General features: G+C 39.8%; 2 protein-coding genes and 1 long non-coding RNA gene across 6 annotated transcripts in view; 1 reads left to right on the top strand and 2 right to left on the bottom strand.

The window, feature by feature from the left end:
* Positions 1-98: 98 nt before the first annotated feature.
* Positions 99-3,624, bottom strand: LOC116048472 (mitochondrial uncoupling protein 2-like). The gene is made up of 6 exons (XM_031297626.2): positions 3,154-3,624; positions 2,473-2,680; positions 1,580-1,783; positions 932-1,033; positions 660-840; positions 99-549 (listed from the first exon to the last, which is right to left on the bottom strand). Exons 1-6 carry the CDS (start codon positions 3,277-3,279, stop codon positions 435-437), a joined length of 936 nt encoding a protein of 311 aa, XP_031153486.1. The 5' UTR covers positions 3,280-3,624; the 3' UTR covers positions 99-434.
* Positions 3,625-7,659: 4,035 nt separating this feature from the next.
* On the top strand, positions 7,660-10,846 carry LOC116048492. The gene is made up of 5 exons (XR_004104652.1): positions 7,660-7,730; positions 8,942-9,125; positions 10,000-10,136; positions 10,299-10,378; positions 10,796-10,846. It is a non-coding gene; the product is annotated as an uncharacterized LOC116048492 (long non-coding RNA).
* Positions 10,847-20,742: 9,896 nt separating this feature from the next.
* c2cd3 (C2 domain containing 3 centriole elongation regulator) overlaps positions 20,743-20,952 on the bottom strand; it is a 22,497-nt gene continuing 22,287 nt past the window's right edge. For all 4 annotated transcript variants that reach the window (XM_031297567.2, XM_031297568.2, XM_031297570.2 and 1 more), the window contains exon 33: positions 20,743-20,952. This exon is cut by the window's right edge and continues 39 nt beyond it. In XM_031297567.2, the coding sequence (XP_031153427.1) occupies positions 20,854-20,952 (99 nt within the window). In that variant the 3' untranslated portion in view covers positions 20,743-20,853.

Raw genomic sequence — 20,952 nt, 5'->3', positions numbered from 1 at the left:
CTATTATGAAATAGCCAGTAAAATAAAGGCTTTTTAAATTTTTTTGAAGAAGAGTGCCTTGGATTTTACTTTTTTTCTACACTTAATTGAATTCCCGACCCCAAAGAGCACCTTCAAACATCTGACTAAACTTCCTGAGCACCATGGAGTTTTTTGTCTTTCCATAATTTTTTATCATTCACACTTTTCTGTGAAAAAGGCCATTGTGTGCAAGTCGGTAACAATTCAATATTAATCATCCCTGCAGCTTTTCCTTTGAGATAGGCTTCTTTAATTAAATATGCAATTTAATCCCTGAGGCAGAACAGGTCCAGACCAGCAGCAGTCTAACCACACTGTCTCTCCTACACGTAGGAGAGACAGTGTGGTACAGACAGTCCTAGCTTTGCTACAACAATAACACCAATCCAGTGACAAACCATCTGCCAGACAGGTCAGAGCGGAGAGTCCCGGGACTGTTGAAATCTCATGACAGCTCTCTTAATCTGCTCGTAGCTCATGAACATCACAATGTTCCAGGAACCCAGGCGAAGAAAGGAAGGCACAAATCTATAAAAAGAATCAAGAAAAAATGGCAGTTTTTCATTAACTTTTGGCTAAGTGTCAAATGTTAAACTATTGTTTCAGTGATTCTGACATGCTCACTTTTGACTACGTACCCCTTATAGAAAGCTGTGGGTCCCTCTTTCCTCAGCATGGTTAATGCACAGTTGATAGCACCGCTGTACATCCCAGGCGCTGAATTCATGAAGCGTGTTTTCACCACATCCACCGGAGATGCTACGATGGTGGTGCAGAAACCTGCTGCGAAGCCTGCTGTGAAGTGACACGGCATATTGTCTGTTGGAAAAACAATATTTGCTTTAGTTATTAAGAAGAGCAATAATGTGCCTGAAATGCTGAGGACTTAACGTGAAGAGTTTGCACTGACCGGTCATCAGGTTATACTTGAGGATGAGCTCCTTAATGATGTCATATGTCACCAGCTCGGAGCAGTTTACGATGGCAATACGAGTTATATTTGGCAGACAACCTGAAAAGAAAGGTCAACATTTTAAACAGGAAAAAAATCCATGCAGCAGAATCAGAGATATTGTTTTTTTTATTCTTTGCATTCTTCTTCCTTTGTCAAAACCTGGTGCCTACACTACCCACAATGCAACTCTATCTGCTGACAGTTGAGTCAGAGTTTCGTCTGTGTTATGCAAGCAGCAGCTAATATAGCCATCAGAGATCAGGAGCAGACTTCAGATGTCTGGTGGGTTCACTTCTTTCTTACGCTACACCCCCAGGTTTATTTTGTGTTCAAACTTGTAGTCTTCAGACCGCCCCAACACAGCCTCAAGTGACATCACTTGAGGTAATTTATCCAGGTTTAGCAACAAGTTCCCCTTTAAGAAGATTTTCAAGTTTAACATCATTGACAATTTTTTTTAAAAATAAATATAAGCAAAGTTAAGTAAGTTATGGCTGTCAACTTGAAATCTAGTTCTACAGTACTTACCTTTTAGAGATTATAATTGACTTTGCAACAGTAACACCTACTGTACAGTAACATTTGTTGCCCATTTTAATTTACCTTTCCAGAGCCCTCTAATGCCCTCATCCCTGGCGATGGTCTTGTAGGCATCAAAAGTGCTGCTGTATCTCTTCACAGAGTTGCTCTCAGGCAGGCGGACCTGAGCCTGGAACCTGACTTTCACCACATCAGTGGGCTGCGCAAAGGCCACCGCCATCGCTCCGGTGGTGCAGCCCGCCAGCAGCCGAGTCCCGATTCCTGCATCTGTGATGCAAGCAAAGACACTTGTTTTTCTCTGATGCAACAAGCAAGTTAAGACAGTAATTAGAGACTGAACAGAGGTGCCGTTTTGATAATGATGACAGATTTAGCTAGTGTAATTAAGTAGACACAAAAGAATACATTTGGCTGGGGAATTGTCCTTTCACAATATCTGTTATGCTTTTTTTATTCGCCTGTCAATAAAATATTTTACTTGCAAACAATCAACAAGAAATAACAACATGCTACATCCAGGTTTTCCTGATTCTGAAGCTTCATGATAAGCATTTGCATTAAACACCACAGGTATTACTGCTGTTAGACTGCTGAACTGTATTTACTTTGAGGACACACTGCAAAGATAAAAGCAAACTATTCTGTTTGTTAACTTTCAAACTGGTTTTACTGGTTATCTGCAGACATACACTGAGGTGAAAACGTGTCTGCAGAAGTCTCTCCAGCTATAGTTGCAGTGATGGATGGAACAGTTAAGGCTTCCAGCATAATCCCAATTCTATTCCCTGAAAGAGGAATCTGCTCTGTGCCCTATATGTCAATATATTCAATGACTTGCACAATATCCCATGTTTGTATCTGCTGTAACAGAAATCGGGAGATTACAATTTAACTTACTGCTTAGTCTTGCATTTCTGCTAAACAGGGACAGATTTAATTGTCTCCATTTCACATACTTTCTGAGCCTCTGGTGTAGAACTGCTTCATGGTGTCGTACAGGCCGATGCGGACTGAGGCGAAGCCCATCTGTCTGTGCAGCCCTGCCACCAGTCCGCTGTACAGACTCCTCGGGCCCTCCGTTTTCACCATGGTGAAGATGGTGCCGAACACACCTCTGTATTTCATCCTCTGGCCTTTCAATGACGGCTTGGATTCACCTTGAATCTAAAGTCACATAAATGCACAACAAAATGTTAAAAACATTCTATCATAGGTCACTCATGATGTCTGGAAACTGTAGCTGGGAGCAACCCAAATGTGCCTTAAGGGTTGTATAATTACCATATCAGTCTCTTATGACGTTTATATCTCACTCTCACTGCCTCCCCCCTCACTCCACTGTGGTGTGCCCAACTATCCCAATCCCCCCACCACTGCAGCACATTTCATCTGCCCAACAGACATTTCAAGCTACATCATCTATCATCATGTAGTGCAATGAAATTTACAGAAATACAATTAAACAGTGAACTTAATATATAAAATCTATATATTTAAAAAAAAAAGAATAGGCTACAAATATTTTAAGGGGCTGTAGTCAAAAATGAGGGGATTGGTTGAGGGGTTTCAGGACCTCAGTATTTCAATCACCACCATTCAGCGCTGACTTTATGTAGGCTACAGGTGATGATCCTCACCTGCAGTCTGACTTTGGCTGTGTCCAGAGGTAAAGTGACCAGCTCGGCCACACAGCCAGCTGCTCCGGCTGAAAAGATCTTGACAGCGGCTGTTGGGACCAGATCAGCACTTCCTCCACCAACCATAGTTAATGACAAAGAATTAGGACAATATCAACTGAATGTAGACAAAGCAGCTTCTGTCCCGTGTGCGCTTTAAAGCATTATATACTACAATTTAAATATTTAAACAAGTCAATCCTCTGAGGCGTCGTGACAGATCCAGGTGTGCTAGCTGAGCCGACGTCGAGTTTCAGGTATGGAAAAGTTTGTCTTTTGAAAGCCAAAGTCATCTTGTTGTGCCACTGACGTTAGACATAAAAAGGCTCCAACTTCTCATGCCACTTTTAAACAGTACAGAAACAGCAAACAGCCGACTGCAGTACTCGACCCTCGCTGACGGGCTGAAGCCGAGTGCACCAGATGTTGACTCTTTTAAACCAAGCTGCTGCACCGCCCTGCAAGGAAACCACACACACACCGCATGCAAACTACTTGCTTCACGCCTATTACTGCCCTACAAAGGCAAAACGCCGTAACATCATGTTTGGTCAAAAATGAGTTAATGTCATTTTTGGGTTATGTGAGACCTCCTTTATCATGTGAATAAATATCGTGAGTCAATTTGATTGTTTTAACAAGAAAATAAAGGTCTATGACAACCGTAACATCCAAAACGATACGAGAAACCACAGCAGAACGCCGTAACAGCCGTTACGGCTCTTTGCCTTTGTTCCGGCACGCTGAAGTTGAGTTACGGTGTTCTGACTTTGTTTAGCCAGGCATCAAGAGAGATGTTACTGTGCCGCCGTGATGTTACTGTACTCTGGCTTTGTCATACTGTCAAAGTTTGCCGCTTTTAATTGTCACCAAACCACGTAACATACAAATGACACATCTTTGAAATAAAGTGGGGATGGTTCAGGTCTGTCAACGTCAGTGACAGCAGGGAGCTAGCTAAATTTAATCTGTGTCACGTAGCGCTAACGGTGATGCTGACACACCTCCTCACTTGGAGGAGCCTCACATCAGACGCCGAAAACCAATTATTAAATACACAGGCATCCTACCTTTCCATGCAATCCGATATAATCCATGGAAGATATAATCCATAGCAATGCACGTCATCTGCTGTATCCACAACAATCCATACGTGTTTGTATTTCCTTCTTGCAGGTGTTCATGTCAGATCGTACACAAATCCATAATAGCAGCTAGTTATCACTAACGTCCGTACAAAGTAGGCTAACCTAAATGGTCGGTTAACTCTGTCTATGTTATCTCAGAGTTAAAAAGTAGTAATCCAAGTTGAGTTTGTTGACTGTGCATCGTGAGCAGTTTGGTGGCCCTTAACCCTTAACCAGGGGCGGTTCTAGGACCAGACCTTTAGGGGGGCTCAGCCCCTAATGAGAATATGACACGGATACAGTGCCTTGCAAAAGTGTTTTAACATAATATATTTATCGTTAAACAATAAATATACCTTTGTATTCAATTATAATTAAATTATCTTTATTGAGAAAATATTTATTGTATTTATTCATATTGTATACTGTACTGCAAAGTAACTTATCTGTCATACTGTTTAACTGTTAGTGTTGCCGCACTATCCTGATCATTATAGCACTAAATAGGAACAACCAAAGGTCTTCTATATCATTTAAAACTAATACCATGATGACTAGACCTTGGTTAGGTGTTCCTATAATGGATGTAAGTATGGTGAACAGCAAGCTAATATTGATTATATGTCAGTTACTGCCTTTTGCCTTTGCACGACTCCTTGTTTTTGGCACATGATACAAAGGCAGAGTACAGTAACTGCCAAACAAGGGTCAAAGGTCAATTTTGAGCTCAAGATTTTTTTGCATACAAACATTTCTTCATTATAGCAACTAGTTGTCAAATTTTGGGAGTCCTACCTATAATACTTTTGTCTGGACAAAACAGAAACTTTAAAGTCATTTTTCTCAGTTTCACACTCTAGCGAGTTAAGGTCTTTTGCCTTTGTAGGGCAGTATAATTCGTTTCGTTTATTTCACACGTCATCATTGTATCATTAAACACCATTTCAAAAGGTACAGTGATCATATGTAGGCAGCGTGACATGGGGAACCCCAAATATAACCAACCTGATCTCACATAATTACGTGAAATGATCACGAACTCTCAACACCGCATTACGTGGTGGAGGCACAGAATGTGTGAAAATTACGTGTGGGCACCACGGAAAACAATGCCAATGTAAACCAACGAGGATTCGCTGGTTTAATAACGTCATGCAATGGGCGGTAGTTTTCAAGTTTTAAAACTTCTTTGTGTAAGGTGTAGAAAATGTAAAAACTTTTTTTTATTTCATATAGTAATATTTATAGTATATATAAAGCAGTATTATTAAAAAACAATGATTCAGAAGACGTTGCCACGGCAAAGTCACAGCACCGGACGCTTTACCGCATTCATTTTGTTGAAAACTTCGTTGTGTGAAATGTAAAAAAAAGTAATTTTTTTTTATTTTATATAGTAACATATAAAGTATGTAATCAATGTCTTTTATTTATACTATCAATGATTCAGAATAAGGTTATGTCGCTACCACGGCAACTTTACGTCGCTGACTTACGCTGCTGCAATGCGCATCCATTCATTTCACTTTCCACCCGACTACAGTAAGTAGGCTACTTCAACTCAAGGGCTGTTCATTAGTTGAATACACCAATATTGCGGCCATGTATTCCGTGTGGCCCGATCTCTATAGTGTCACTGAAGTCTTAGTGTGTTGCTGCATTAACTATTTTATATGTCTAACATTACCCGCCAAGTAATTCTGCCAGCTGTAACATCCATTGCTGGATTGTGGCACTGACAGCTACCAAAACCAGTTTAAATGCACGTATTTGCACGTTTCTTATTAAATCATTAACAAAGAGTTGTTGGAGTGGTTAAAGTGCACTATAGATGTAAGAAGTATAAATATTAAAAAAAATATACCGCCATCGGGGATGGACTGGAAGAAAAAAGTGGCCCTGGACTTTTCCAAAGGATTTGACTGACCCAATGAAGCGCTTACATAGCGAACTGGCTAGAAAAAAACGAATAAAATAGAAGCCTTTTCCTGCCATTCTTGTACAGAATGCCACTAAATGAGCGTTTCCTGATCAGTGCATTAAAAAAAGTCAACAACACAGGTTCTACAATAATAATTAAAATTAAAGCTGCAAGCAGCGATGGACGGGCCCTCGCGCCTCTGCGCGCGTCGGGTTTACTGGCGGACGCGGCTCCTTACGACCGTGCATTTGCGAGGCACTCAGATACCGCAAATCGTCACCAATGAAGAAGCAACTCTCTGCTGAGTTCAATGACACCTCACACAAGGGTCTACCTTAAACGGTTCAAATGTTATGAAAGGGGGCGTGGCTCAAGCATAGGGGGCTGGCCAAACCATCACCAATGAATAAGGAAGTCTCTGCTGAGTTCAATGACACCTCACACAATGGTCTACCTTAAACGGTTAAAATGTTATGAAAGGGGGCGTGGCTTAAGCATAGGAGGTGGGCCAAACCATCACCAATGAAGAAGGAACTATCTGCTGAGTTCAATGACACCTCACACAAGACCCCAGTAAGCACACATACGTCGGCACGACGTATGCAATTGATCGCTTCGTCTGCAATTGATCGCGGGTCATAAAGAAGAATAATGAAGCATCGTTTATTGAGCGTCTGGAGGTTTTATTATGATCGCAATCTATACATCGCAGCGACGTATTAACTATGTCGGTGAGATGTATTAAAAGTTCCTCAGTTGTTCGCGGGTCATAATGAAGCGTCGTTTATTGAGCGTCTGGACGTCTTATTATGATCGCAATCTATACATCGCAGCGACGTATTAACTATGTCGGAACGATGTATTAAAAGTTCCTCAGTTGTTCACGGGTCATTTGAAAGCATCGTTTAATGAGCGTCTGGACATCTTTATTACACACACTGTTGATGTGATGGACAGTGAATCTGAATTCTGCCCAGCAACTTTTAATGTGTTAGTGTGCTATTTTCTATAATAATCTGAACTTGTGTAAATTATCTTTGAGTAGCCATATGTCTTCACGTAGTAGACAATGGCAAAATAAATCATAATGTTTTTTTGGTGAAGTGTCCCTTTGAATCATTTTTAATCATGTTAATGAGGAGTAGGCCTATGTAATAATTTATATTTATATTCACAAACAGTAGCCTATTTAATTTAATTTTCAAACCCTTTACCCTATTTATATTAGAATGAAACAGACAAATAATTAAGTTGTGTTCTATTGAAAGGATCTAGCTACATGCTAACGAGAGCTCGACTCGGCGGAAGCATAAATACTTCAGCGCGGAAGGATACATGAGTGAATCGACAGTGATCCAACTGTCAGTCTCCGTCAGTGTCGATCAAAGTCGGGAGGATGGCGCTTGGACATTTAGCAACGGAAGATTTAATCACGGGCTTACTTCGTTTTGGAATAAAGGTCACTGAAGAGGAGCGAAGTAAATTCAAAGGTAAATTATGTGCATTTTTAATCTGTGTTTGTGGTGTTAATATTCAAAGTTGGAAGTTAACTTTACCGTTAGCACTAGCCAAGTTCATACTCTGTCAACATTAGCTAGCTACACTCGACATTGATGATTGCCATTATTAACGTTTACAGGTTAGTTAGTTAAAACATTAGCAGTATTATGTCCCATATTGCCATTCTACATGTTACGACATGGTACTTAGCTAGCTAACGGTACTTAGCTACAGTTGACCATCGAGCTAGCTAGCTAACATTAACGTTAGCTATAAAATTACTGCGTCAGAGGAGAAAAAAACGTTTTTGCCGCCGAAAAGTCTTTTCTTCTGACTTACGTTAACTCTAGCTATAAAACGTTAGCTGGACTGCGTCAGAGGAGAACAATAAAAAGCGTCTTTGCCGCCTAAAAGTCTTTTGTTCTTAAATATATGTTAATGGTAAAGCAAAGCCATTTGGGCGGAATGTGACTATCGGTAGCCAGTGAGGGTTTGAAATGATGATTTATTCTTTATTTTGTCGTCAAACTGTCTTCGAACATTTTCGTAAAACCATGTAATGTTAACGTTAATTAACCTACAAAGACTAACGTCAAGTTACAACACCAGTCACGTTAACGTTAACTGACAGAACCGACCAACGGTTAACCAACGGTTAACCTCCCTTTCGAGTAACTAGCTAAGCTTAACATTTAACGTTAGCTAGCTAGCTGCTGTTTTCAAAATAACCAGATTATCATTATTAATAAAAAAGTAAGATAGGCCTAACGTTACGTTATATTAATATAGTGTGTGTGTGAGAGAGAGAGAGAGAGAGAGAGAGAGAGAGACACACTTTTCCAGCGTCTCTAATGAGGTACGCCTAAATACTTTATTTTTTTGGGCATTTTAGGCCTTCAATAGACAGGACAGCTGAAGACATGAAAGGGAATGACATGCAGCAAAGGGCCGCACGTCGGAGTCAAACCCACGGCCGCTGCATCGAGGAGTAAACCTCTATATATATGGGCGCCCGCTCTACCAACTGAGCTATCTGGGCACCCTACTTTGTGTTTTTATATGGATATTAGGTCCGGACCAAACGGAGAATGATAGAGAAACGTGATTGCATAATGTGCTTTTAAATGTGGTAACGTTACATTATGCTGTTACCACAGTGGTGGTTAACATTGCTGTTTTTCTTTTCTGTATTGTACGTTAGATAATGAAGTTGACGGAGAAGCAGTGGACTATGGATTGACTGAGAGGATGGTTTCATACCTCTTTGAAGGATCGTTTAAGAAGCAAGCCAAATTCAACCGATTTGTACAGCAGTGGAAAGAAACCGTGACACTAACCGTTGAGCCTGTCCCGGTACATTCAGAGAAGGCTACAGTGGAATCAAGGTACCGGTAACAGTAATGTTATGCGATTGTTATAACATTAGGCCCAAGTAGAACCATGGAAAATAACTCTATAATCTCATAGACATATAAATAATATAAAATGTAAAGGTTACTACTGAAGAAGTTTTTATCTGGATCTGAATTCACCTGGCTCCGGTAGTTTACGTAGTGTAACATTATGCATTAGGGTGTACACACTGTAATGCATAATCTTGCACAGTCTTTGTAGTCCGAACGCAGGGGTAGAATGTAACTAAGTACATTTACTCCAGTACTGTACTTCAGTCTAAATGTTGAGGTACTTGTACTTTACTTGAGTCTTTTCTTTTCATTCCACTTTCTACTTTTTACTCCACTACATTTATCTGTTACAGCTTTAGTTACTAGTTACTTTAGTTACTCCGCTACATTCATCTGTTACAGATTCATCTGTTACAGTTACTAGTTACTTTACACATTAAGATTACTGCTCACAGAACACATGTAGTTTATAAAATCTGATGTTTGATTCTAAAGTAAACTGAGATGATTAGTCCATTAAACACACAACTGGTTGGATCCTTTACACTTTCTAACATGTTTTAATGTTTAACTACATTATCCTGATAATACTTACAGACTTTTGTTTAAGTAACATTTACACTGCAGGACTTTTACTGTAACAGTATTGTTACAGTATGGTTAATTTGCCATACATTTTAAGACTATTGTTTTATTGTAAGAGTCCATGCAGGGTTTGTCTACATGTTTTTTTTCCTTATATTTGTGTTGGAGTTCATATTAAATTACTAAAGGCTCTCTTTGAAATTTAATTTTAAAATCCTATGATAATGTTGTGACATGTTTCCTGTTTGTTGTTTGTGCTGTGTTGCAGAATGAATATCTGCCGAAGATTTTAAGATGGCTTTAAGACCCTAGTACCCACAGTGCTTAGACTGACTCAAAGGAAATCTCCCCTTGCAGATCTGGGTTTGGAGGAAAGAGAGGCTGCCCTCACCGAAGATGTCCCTGGTAAGTGACTCACTGATCAGCCGTGGTCAACCCTAGTGTTGTGGAGCCATTTAAACTTAATTTCTTTTCTATTTGTCTTCAGACAAGATAAGGCCTAACCAACCAAAATACACTGTACATTCACCTAATACACTTTCTTTTATTTTTTTACTTATTTTTCAGGGATTGATTTCAGAGCTGCAATCCTGCTGTTGCCGATCCTGTTCAGGGAGAAAAATGACATTCTCATCATACTTGGAGAGGTGTGTAATTTGCGTGTACTTATTTTTTGTTTACATTACTTCACGCAGAGACTGGAAGAATTATATGCATCCCTTGGATGTCTTATTTCATAATACAAAGTTTCTAGCTGTCAATACTGGGCCTTGGTGTGGACATGGGGGAACGCAAAGCTAAATATGGAGAAAAAAAAATGCATGCACAGTAAGAAAGATCTCTGATTTCACAAAAAATGTTGTAGTCTTTTGATAGGCCATTAAATGATGGTTAAGGTTGTTACTTACCGGAGACGTTTTTGTGTGTGTGTGTGTATGTATGTATGTATGTATGTATGTGTATATATATATATATATATATATTTGGACAGTTGTTTTTTATGAATGTTTGTGGTAGATTTCTACAATTTAACTGAGTGAATACTACTTTATGATCTCTTGCAGGATCAGCCTGGTTGTAGCGCTATCCTATTGCATGCAGAGGGAGTTTGAAAGACAACCGTTTATCCCGCCCCTCGGATTGAGCCCTGTCAATGGAGAGTTCCCAGACCCAACATCTTGATGTGGTCTGGCCAAGCCTCCAGGAAGAGCGCCGAGTCTAAAAGCCACCATGGGTTTAGTGGATAACGGTGATACTGCACCCCATGGCCTAGTAAGACTTTTCACATAGACTTTGCAATGGTTAAAGAAACGTCTATATTTCAGCGGATAATTTGTTTCTGGGTATATCAACTTACCAGCCCGAACACTGAAAGGGTCCTTGGTTAAAACGTTAGGTTTTTAACATTTTTAACATTCACTAGAAGCGAATCCAGAATTATTAAATTTTTTAAATATATATATTCCACTAAGTTAAACCAGTCTCTTATTCACTTGCTGTGCAGAAACCATTCTATACCATTTTACCTCTATAGAAAACTGAGAAGACTAGATAAAACAAAATAAATAGTATGATAATAATTCGAATCCAACGATTTTATTACAGCAGCAGTAATGAGGAACCCGGTCCTCCAGGCGCCGACGGAAGCGGAGGCCGAGAAGGCCATCAAAGAGTTTCTCCTAGATAATTCTTTATTTTAATGTTTAATGTTTTAATATTTGTTAATGTTTTTTATGTTTATTGATTAATTATATAGTTCAAAATAAATGTTTGTTCAGCAAAAAGTGAGAAGTTTACTGGTCTTGTTTATACCAGCGATCCTACAGAGTGATTTAAGATGTTTTCAAGTAATTAGGTTAATAATTGTTTGTCATCTTCTAGACTATGATTTCTACAGATTAGACTGGTATTATTGGACTGTAGCTATAGTTTATTATAAAGTAGTAGTAGTTATAGCAGTAAAATGTTAATTAGGCCCCCTATCTAAAATATTCTCGGTGTACTAAGGTAAGTAATTTGTAATTTATTTTATCAACATTTAAAGAGTAAAGGTATGTTAGGATAACATATACGGTATGTAGCGCCTGACATCTGCAGACTGTATAAATGATATCTGGTGGATGTAGAGCCTGACATCTGTACTATTTATAACAGGAAGATGACCACATCTGTAAGATGTATAGCAGATGTTAGAACGATGTATATAAGCCTACATCTCTACGATGTATTGCATACGTTAGAACGACGTATATAAGCCTACATCTCTACGATGTATTGCATACGTTAGAACGACGTATATAAGCCTACATCTCCACGATGTATTGCATACGTTAGAACGACGTATATAAGCCTACATCTCTACGACGTATGGCATACGTTAGAACGATGTATATAAGCCTACATCTCCACGACGTATGGCATACGTTAGAACGATGTATATAAGCCTACATCTCTACGACGTATGGCATACGTTAGAACGATGTATATATGTATACGTCGCGGAGAGAGCGGCTGTATGTCGCTGAAACGTAGCGCAGCGACGTCGCGGGGACGTCGTGCCAGTGAGCAAACAACCAAAATACTACATATCCCCGATGTATTTTGATTACATTGCCAATACGTCGCCGCGACGTATGTGTGCTTACTGGGACTCTACCTTAGATGGGTCAGTATTCATGGAAGGGGCGTGGCTTAAGCATAGGGGGCGGGCCAAACCATCACCAATGAAGAAGCAACTCTCTGCTGAGTTCAATGACACCTCACACAAGACTCTACCTTAAACGGTTCAAATGTTATGAAAGGGGCGTGGCCTGAGTACGTGGGTGTGGTTATATTATAGGGGCCGGCTCATTATCACATGTAGACCACACATTCTAAGTTTCATGTAAACCGGATGAGGTTTGTCATATAAGGCTTATTTCCTGTTGCCAGGGGGGGGCGCTATGACCAAAAGTCAAATATGGCCTGTAGGTGTCCTCAGGCCTGGACCCTTGTCAATCGTGAGAATTTTCGGGCAGATACGACAACGTCCACTCAAGTTACAACAACATCTTTGTTCATCGCTAAACACTCAAAATGGCTACCACGCCACGCCCACACCGTCCAAGGGGGTAAGCTTCTCCTCGGACCGCAAACCTCCTATGGCGCCATTTTAATGCTACAAAGCAATCACCCCCCGTTAGCATTCCATTGACTGCCATTCATTTTGGCACCACTTTGACAGTGAATAACTTTACATCTGAAACGTTTAAAGACTCTATTTGTCAATTGTTTATTTCTAAAGAAACACGACAATGTATAAAAGGCTCCATTACCTTGTACCTCACGTTATGGCTCCGTAGCAGACGTTTCTATAAAAATAGGCTAACGATTGTGTCATAACCACGCGACTTACTGTCTCATAGTAGAGGAATTGCCGTATAGTACAGGAGAAGCGTGCATGCAGTTTCGTCTCACATTAGCTGTTTAAGTGTAATTACTAATGTTAACTAGCATTTTAGTTAGCAATAATTAGCCTGTGTCCATGTTATCTCCTTACATATACCTACGCTCTCCGTCTCTGCAAGATTCGGAATGATTGAGATTTCTCTTGGCACAGCTACCAGAAGACTTACAACTTTCAGACACGTTGCTCACGGCACATTTACGTCGTCTCTCAGTTGGAGGCTGCTCAGTAACGCTCAGCGCTCACCGGAAAAGTGATTCTAACGGCCTTCACTGGTCTCCGTCCAGAGCAACGGGATCTGTTGGTCCATTCTTATATACAGTCTATGACACCGTCTGACGAAAAGTTTTTCTTTTAATAACTTTTCATCTTTAAGGTGTTGGGATGATACAGACCAAGTTTGAAGTCCATCGGATGAAATCTCTAGGAGGAGTTCGTTAAAGTATAGCACCTTGACTTTTAGGCCTACTTCCTGTTGTCACTAGGGGGCGCTATGACTTTAAGTAAATATCGGCCTTTATTTGTCCTCAGGGTTGGACTCTTATGAATCCTGAAAAGTTTCGAGCCAATCGGACAATGTACACTCGAGTTACACCCACTTCCTGTTTCGGCGGCGAAACGCACAAAATGGCCGCCCCGCCACGGCCACGCCCTATGACGAAAAGTTTTTCTTTTAACAACTCTTAAAGCCCATGTTGCAGGTTAACCACCACTGTTGATTAATGGGTACATAAAGCACTCAACATATGTATATCATTGTTAAAAATGTCACCAAATAGTGTTAAAGGCCAGTTTTTACCGTTTTAGTCATTTAGTGGGTTTTTTAACGCAATTCGGTGATGACGTCACGTTGGGGAGACGTGCCTCAGTCTAGTACTAGAACTATGGTGACTGACCGGGATGAGGAAGAGGTGTTTTTACTGTCAGTGAATAGCACCGAGTGAAAGTCAATGTTTTCTTTATATCTAGTGACAGTGATCATGTCGTTAGTTCAGATAAGTACTGGTAATCTAGCTAGATCAAGAAATAGATGGCATCATGCTAGCTATGGGCTAACTTGCCAGTCAGTCCCACCTGTGAAATCCCCCGACGTTGTAAACACATTTTCGATTAGATATCTCACGTTTTGATGGACCCTACTAGCTCCAGTAACTACATATTTGCCTAGTGTTTATTTATTACTTGGATGGGGATGCTGTTCGGCTTTTCACAAGTTCAGACAGCTAGCTAAAGCTACGCCGACGTTTTGCTAACGTTAGCGCAACAGCGTTAGCCTAGACGGCTAGGTAAATATTACGACTGCCTTCGTTGTTTCCTATATCTGCGTCCACGTTGTCAACATAAGACATGTGGCGTTAGTGCTCCTTTTGTACCATAATTGTATTGAATGAAATGTTAAGCTTCGCTCCTACGAGATGGGTGGGTTTTTGTTAGCTACATTACACACAAAGTTAACTGGCTATAGTTAGCCTGTGCTAGCGGAATTAGCTAATGTTGCGTAGCCAGCCAGCAGCTTCAGCAGTAGTTCCGGCGAGCTAACCACGACAGCTAACACATCCACAAGCGTCTCTATTTCAAACATCACTGCAGGTTGACTGCTTTTAGCAGGAGAGGTTGATTGTGGGCGACAATACTGTCGTGGTTAGTTTACCGAAACTACTGCTGATTGCCGAAGTTGCTGGCTGGTTATGCACCGTTAGCTAATTCCGCTAGCATACAGGCTAACTATAGCCAGTTAGCTTTGTATGTAGCTAACAAAAACCCACCCATCTCGTAGGAGCAAAGCTTAACATTTCATTCAATAAAATTATGGTACAAAAGGAGCACTAACGCAACATGTCTTATGTTGACAACGTGGATGCAGATATAGGAAACTCAGAAGGCAGTCGTAATATTTACCTAGCTAGCAGTCTAGGCTAACGCTGTTGCGCTAACGTTAGCAAACGTCGGCGTAGCTAGCTGTCTAAACTTGTGAAAAGCCGAACAGCATCCCCGTCCAAGCTGTGTTTCACTTTCCCTCCAATATTATTATACACATAATAAAGACACATGGACTCGGTCGAGACCAAAAGCCATATTTTGCAACACCAGTGGCACAGACCGAGACCATAGACAGTGAACAGAGACGGGGCTTTCGTCTGTCGTCTCCCCAACGTGACGTAATGCAATGCATTGTGGGGGAAAAAGAGAATCATTGCAAACCGCTGTAAAATAGTACTACTTTTTTGTATTTTATTCCGTTTTGTGATATCCATTGTATTTGATGTTGTTGGGTAACAGTTTAAATGTTTATTACCAACAAGCAAATTGCACAAATTCATTAGAAAATAAACCCTGCAACATGGGCTTTAAGATGGAACAGACCAAATTTGAAGTTGATCGGATGAAATCTCTAGGAGGAGTTCGTTAAAGTACGACATGTGGAAATGGCCAAAATCGCACAAATCGAACTTTGAAATCAAAATGGCGGACTTCCTGTTGGGTTTAGGGTATGGCTCCAATGACGTTTTTTGTACATCTTGATATGTTACATATGTGTACCAAGTTTCGTGAGTCTACGTTAAACGCACTGCAGGGGTTCAATTTTCTTAACTTTGTAGGGGGCGCTAGCGAGCCATTATTGGGCGCCTATTCCCGAAACCCTTAAAATACGTAATTTTTCAGCAGACTTGATGAGACCGCCAAATTTGGTGAGTTTTTGAATATGTTAAGCCCCTCAAAAAGCCAATTTACTTGCAGAAAATAATAATTCCTTCAGTTTCAATAGGGCCTTCGCCGCTGTCGGCGCTCGGGCCCTAATAATTCCTTCAGTTTCAAAAGGGCCTTCGCCGCTGTCGGCGCTCGGGCCCTAATGATAAATCCATTTTGATTTTGCTCTAGATTTGGTGTATTTTTTCCACTAGATTAAATTGCTCCATATGAATGTACTACTGTACAATAGAATACGTGTAATTATTTAAATATTGCACTGGGATACATTTAATTATTGCTGAAAGCAGATAGCAGTATTCTGTAACACAGAACAAGACTTTATGCCGGTGTTTCCATTTTCTGTACGCCAACATATACATTATATTTATATAGGTATTTCCTTGTGTCAAGTAAATGTGGTGTGATACAGTGCCTTGCGAAAGTATTCGGCCCCCTTGAACTTTTCGACCTTTTGCCACATTTCAGGCTTCAAACATAAAGATATAAAAATGTAATTCTTTGTGAAGAATCAACAAGTGGGACACAATCATGAAGTGGAACGAAATTTATTGGAAATTTCAAACTTTTTTAACAAATAAAAAACTGAAACATTGGGCGTGCAAAATTATTCAGCCCCTTTACTTTCAGTGAAGCAAACTCTCTCCAGAAGTTCAGTGAGGATCTCTGAATGATCCAATGTTGACCTAAATGACTAATAATGATAAATAGAATCCACCTGTGTGTAATCAAGTCTCCGTATAAATGCACCTGCTCTGTGATAGTCTCAGAGGTCCGTTTAAAGCGCAGAGAGCATCATGAAGAACAAGGAACACACCAGGCAGGTCTGAGATACTGTTGTGGAGAAGTTTAAAGCCGGATTTGGATACAAAAAGATTTCCCAAGCTTTAAACATCCCAAGGAGCACTGTGCAAGCGATAATATTGAAATGGAAGGAGTATCAGACCACTGCAAATCTACGAAGACCCGGCCGTCCCTCTAAACTTTCAGCTCATACAAGGAGAAGACTGATCAGAGATGCAGCCAAGAGGCCCATGATCACTCTGGATGAACTGCAAAGATCTACAGCTGAGGTGGGAGACTCTGTCCATAGGACAACAATCAGTCGTATACTACACAAATCTGGCCTTTATGGAAGAGTGGCAAGAAGAAAGCCATTTCTTAAAGATATCCATAAAAAGTGTCGTTTAAAGTTTGCCACAAGCCACCTGGGAGACACACCAAACATGTGGAAGAAGGTGCTCTGGTCAGATGAAACCAAAATCAAACTTTTTGGCAACAATGCAAAACGTTATGTTTGGCGTAAAAACAACACAGCTCATCACCCTGAACACACCATCCCCACTGTCAAACATGGTGGTGGCAGCATCATGGTTTGGGCCTGCTTTTCTTCAGCAGGGACAGGGAAGATGGTTAAAATTGATGGGAAGATGGATGAAGCCAAATACAGGACCATTCTGGAAGAAAACCTGATGGAGTCTGCAAAAGACCTGAGACTGGGACGGAGATTAGTCTTCCAACAAGACAATGATCCAAAACATAAAGCAAAATCTACAATGGAATGGTTCACAAATAAACCTATCCAGGTGTTAGAATGGCCAAGTCAAAGTCCAGACCTGAATCCAATCGAGAATCTGTGGAAAGAACTGAAAACTGCTGTTCACAAACGCTCTCCATCCAACCTCACTGAGCTCGAGCTGTTTTGCAAGGAGGAATGCGCAAAAATTTCAGTCTCTCGATGTGCAAAACTGATAGACATACCCCAAGCGACTTACAGCTGTAATCGCAGCAAAAGGTGGCGCTACAAAGTATTAACTTAAGGGGGCTGAATAATTTTGCACGCCCAATGTTTCAGTTTTTTTATTTGTTAAAGTTTGAAATATCCAATAAATTTCGTTCCACTTCATGATTGTGTCCCACTTGTTGTTGATTCGTCACAAAAAATTACAGTTTTATATCTTTATGTTTGAAGCCTGAAATGTGGCAAAAGGTCGAAAAGTTCAAGGGGGCCGAATACTTTCGCAAGGCACTGTAATTGTAGCCTTGAGATTTATTTGTATTGGTTGTGATTATGTAAGATTAAGATTTAAATAATACTTACAATATTTAGATCATAGCAATTGAGAAATGCTAATTTCCTTTAATGCTATTCTAATATTTTTTCTTATTCCTGCTTTACAGCTTTGCAACACATTGACACCCACAACACACACATATCCACACACACCACACATTTAACCAACGGCACTTTTCAGAGCCCTTCTCTGCACTCTTGTCTCCTTTACTCTCTCTCACTGGCCCTCTTTCAATCACTCTCTTTTCAATTTGTGTATTGTTTGTATTTTTTTTTTTTTTTGCCCTTTTCGGCACAATTCCAGAGAGCAGAGAAAGATTGATACAGTAAGTGGCTCCATGATATCAAGTGCAATGGCTTTCAGTTTTACTACAGATTTCATCTTCACCAGCGGTGTATGAGCTTCCTAAGTTTGTGATGCTTTTATAGCCTTCATTGCAGTCGGTTGGCTTCATAAAAAAGGAATTGACATAATTGCCCAGCAAGTAATGGTTAAAAGAGATACCCTGATGTTGGTTTCTTTTGTTAGAGATATTTTCCCCAATGGAGACAAAGTAATTATTAAAGTTATTTGCTAGATCAATGTCATTAGTAGCCTGGTCCTACCAGACTCTCGTACATTTCATTTGTACTGAAGCGAAATGAAAACTGAGCGGAAGTACGTAGGAGGGCAGAGCCAGGCTATGTCATTAGTGAAATTATTACTTAAATGTGAGTGAATGCCCACAGTATTTGGGAGCACGGTGCTGTTATGGCTCTTGTTAAATACTTCATTTAGCACTTTCCAAGACTTCTTGGAGTCACCCTGTGATGCTTGTATGAGGTGTGTGTATAGTGTTTACTTTTACTTTTCCTTATAAGTGTAAGTTTATTCCTTTAATTAGTGCATATTTCCTTGTTCATTGCACTTGGGTTTTTTAAGGAATGTTTGTAAAGTTATTTTTTATGCCTAATAAATTTTAAGATATCCTTTGTAAGCCAGGGATTGTGACCGGTTGCACTGCATACAGCAGTCTTCTCTGGGATGGCACAACAAATGGAGTTTGTGATCTCACTTATTAGGTTGTCATATGCAGTGTCAGGATCATTGCAGTCATAGACTGCTTCCCATGTTTTGGCCTGTAAGCTTTCACTCAGTTGTTGCAGGGTTCTCTCATTTAGTACTTTAGTTTTTGTTTTTCGCCATGGTAATGTAATCTTACTACCAAGATCTAGAATACAATTGGAAAATGATAAGTAAAATCAGAAAACACAAATCCAGATTCTAGCCTAGTGTTTCAAATGTTTGTAATGATATTGTCAATAGTTGACCTAGTGGAATGCATTACTCTGGTAAAATGATTGATGATACAAAAGAAAGAAGAATGTAAAGTATTAATTAAGTCACTTTTTGCAGCATCATCTCTCTCAATATTGAAGTCCCCTAATAGGACACAGTCTTTGTTTTTTCTGTTTATGGAAAATAAAATTTCCTCCAGTTTGTACAGTATCAAGGTCAGAGTCAGGGGGGCGATAAATCCCTTCTAATATAAGTTTTGTTTTTTTTAGCATTTGTGAGGTTTATCTCAATAAAAAGTGAATCAGAATGATTATCATCTAAGACAATGTCATCACAAACACTCATATGTCTGGAGCGCACATATAAACAAACACCACCGCCAGTGCGTCCAGGCCTGTTTTTGAGAACTAGCTTATAGCCATCAAGGTTAAGAATATCAGTAAAGGTCCTATCATTAAGCCAGGCTTTACTGCAACCAGTAACATCAAATCTACAGTCAGAGTTTGAGAGTAAGGTAGCTAATTCTTCATAATGTTTCCACAAGCTTCTAATGTTTAGGTGCAAAAATGAGTAGTTATTTGTATTATTTAAGCTTTTTAATTGTTCAGGAATGTAATATTTACAATTTAAATTCTTATCTCTATCAATACAGTGTTTTACATCCTCTCCATCATAATTCAAATCATCGAAGGCCATATATTAAGTTGATTGACCAAAGAGTTTGCTGAGATCATATAAAAAATAACATATACACGTAAAACCCATCCATACACGCACATGCTTACACAGATAACGTTAATCTACTACTACTGTCAACAGAAAGTAAACTAGCTCCCTATTTTATTAGCTCTCTACCCACAACATTATGTTGAGAGCTTGTAAGGAAAATATTTGAACAAACAGTAATGTTTGTAATGCCAAAGGCTGTCTGAGGACCATGGTAACCAGAGCCTCTTGGCCTGGATGATTCACCTGCTTTCAGAAGCACAAGGCTCGGTCTTATAACTTCATCAAATAGGACACAGACAACCTCCACCATTTAATTAATGATTGTGATCTGTTTAAGGCGCCTGTAACCATAGGACAACTGGGCACATTGTTGCCCCTTGTGGCCGTTTGGGTGAAAACTAAGGAACGCCTTATTAAATAAATATTTGGCTTTTATCCAAACAGAAATGTGCAACAGCCAATTAAGTACAGGTTCAATCAGGCAGGACACAAATGTAACCTGAGGCCTGTTCCAAGAAGCAGGTTCTGGTATGACAAATAAAATAGCACTGTTGGATGGAGCCTGACACACATGCACATGATAGTCATCAGAGGTACAGGATGGATGTAAAGAAACTAGCCAGTGTTTTTTCCCCTGTCCCAGAATAGATAAGCGGTGTAGCCAACGCTGTGGAGATAGCTCTGGCAATGCGAGACTATGCACATGATAAATAAGAACATTGAACCTTATAAATAACATATACTGTATGTCAACCATATACAAAAGTATCCAGAGTTGAAAACAGTAAACTGTTAATATTTATTTATGAAAATATCAAACATTAAATTTACATGATCTGAAACCTCTGAGCTGTACAAATGTTTAGCAAACAAAACCACCTACGTACTACTGATTGTCATCAAAGTGAGCTGCAAATATTTTTGCTATTCTTTCAGTCTCTTTCTTCATGGATGATGGCGACATGTTGGGACGCTGTCGAGGACC

The sequence above is a fragment of the Sander lucioperca genome, chromosome 5 (genome assembly GCF_008315115.2).
Source record: "Sander lucioperca isolate FBNREF2018 chromosome 5, SLUC_FBN_1.2, whole genome shotgun sequence".
NCBI classification, from domain to species: Eukaryota; Metazoa; Chordata; class Actinopteri; order Perciformes; family Percidae; genus Sander; species Sander lucioperca.
This window is presented reverse-complemented; position numbering and strand designations above follow the sequence as displayed.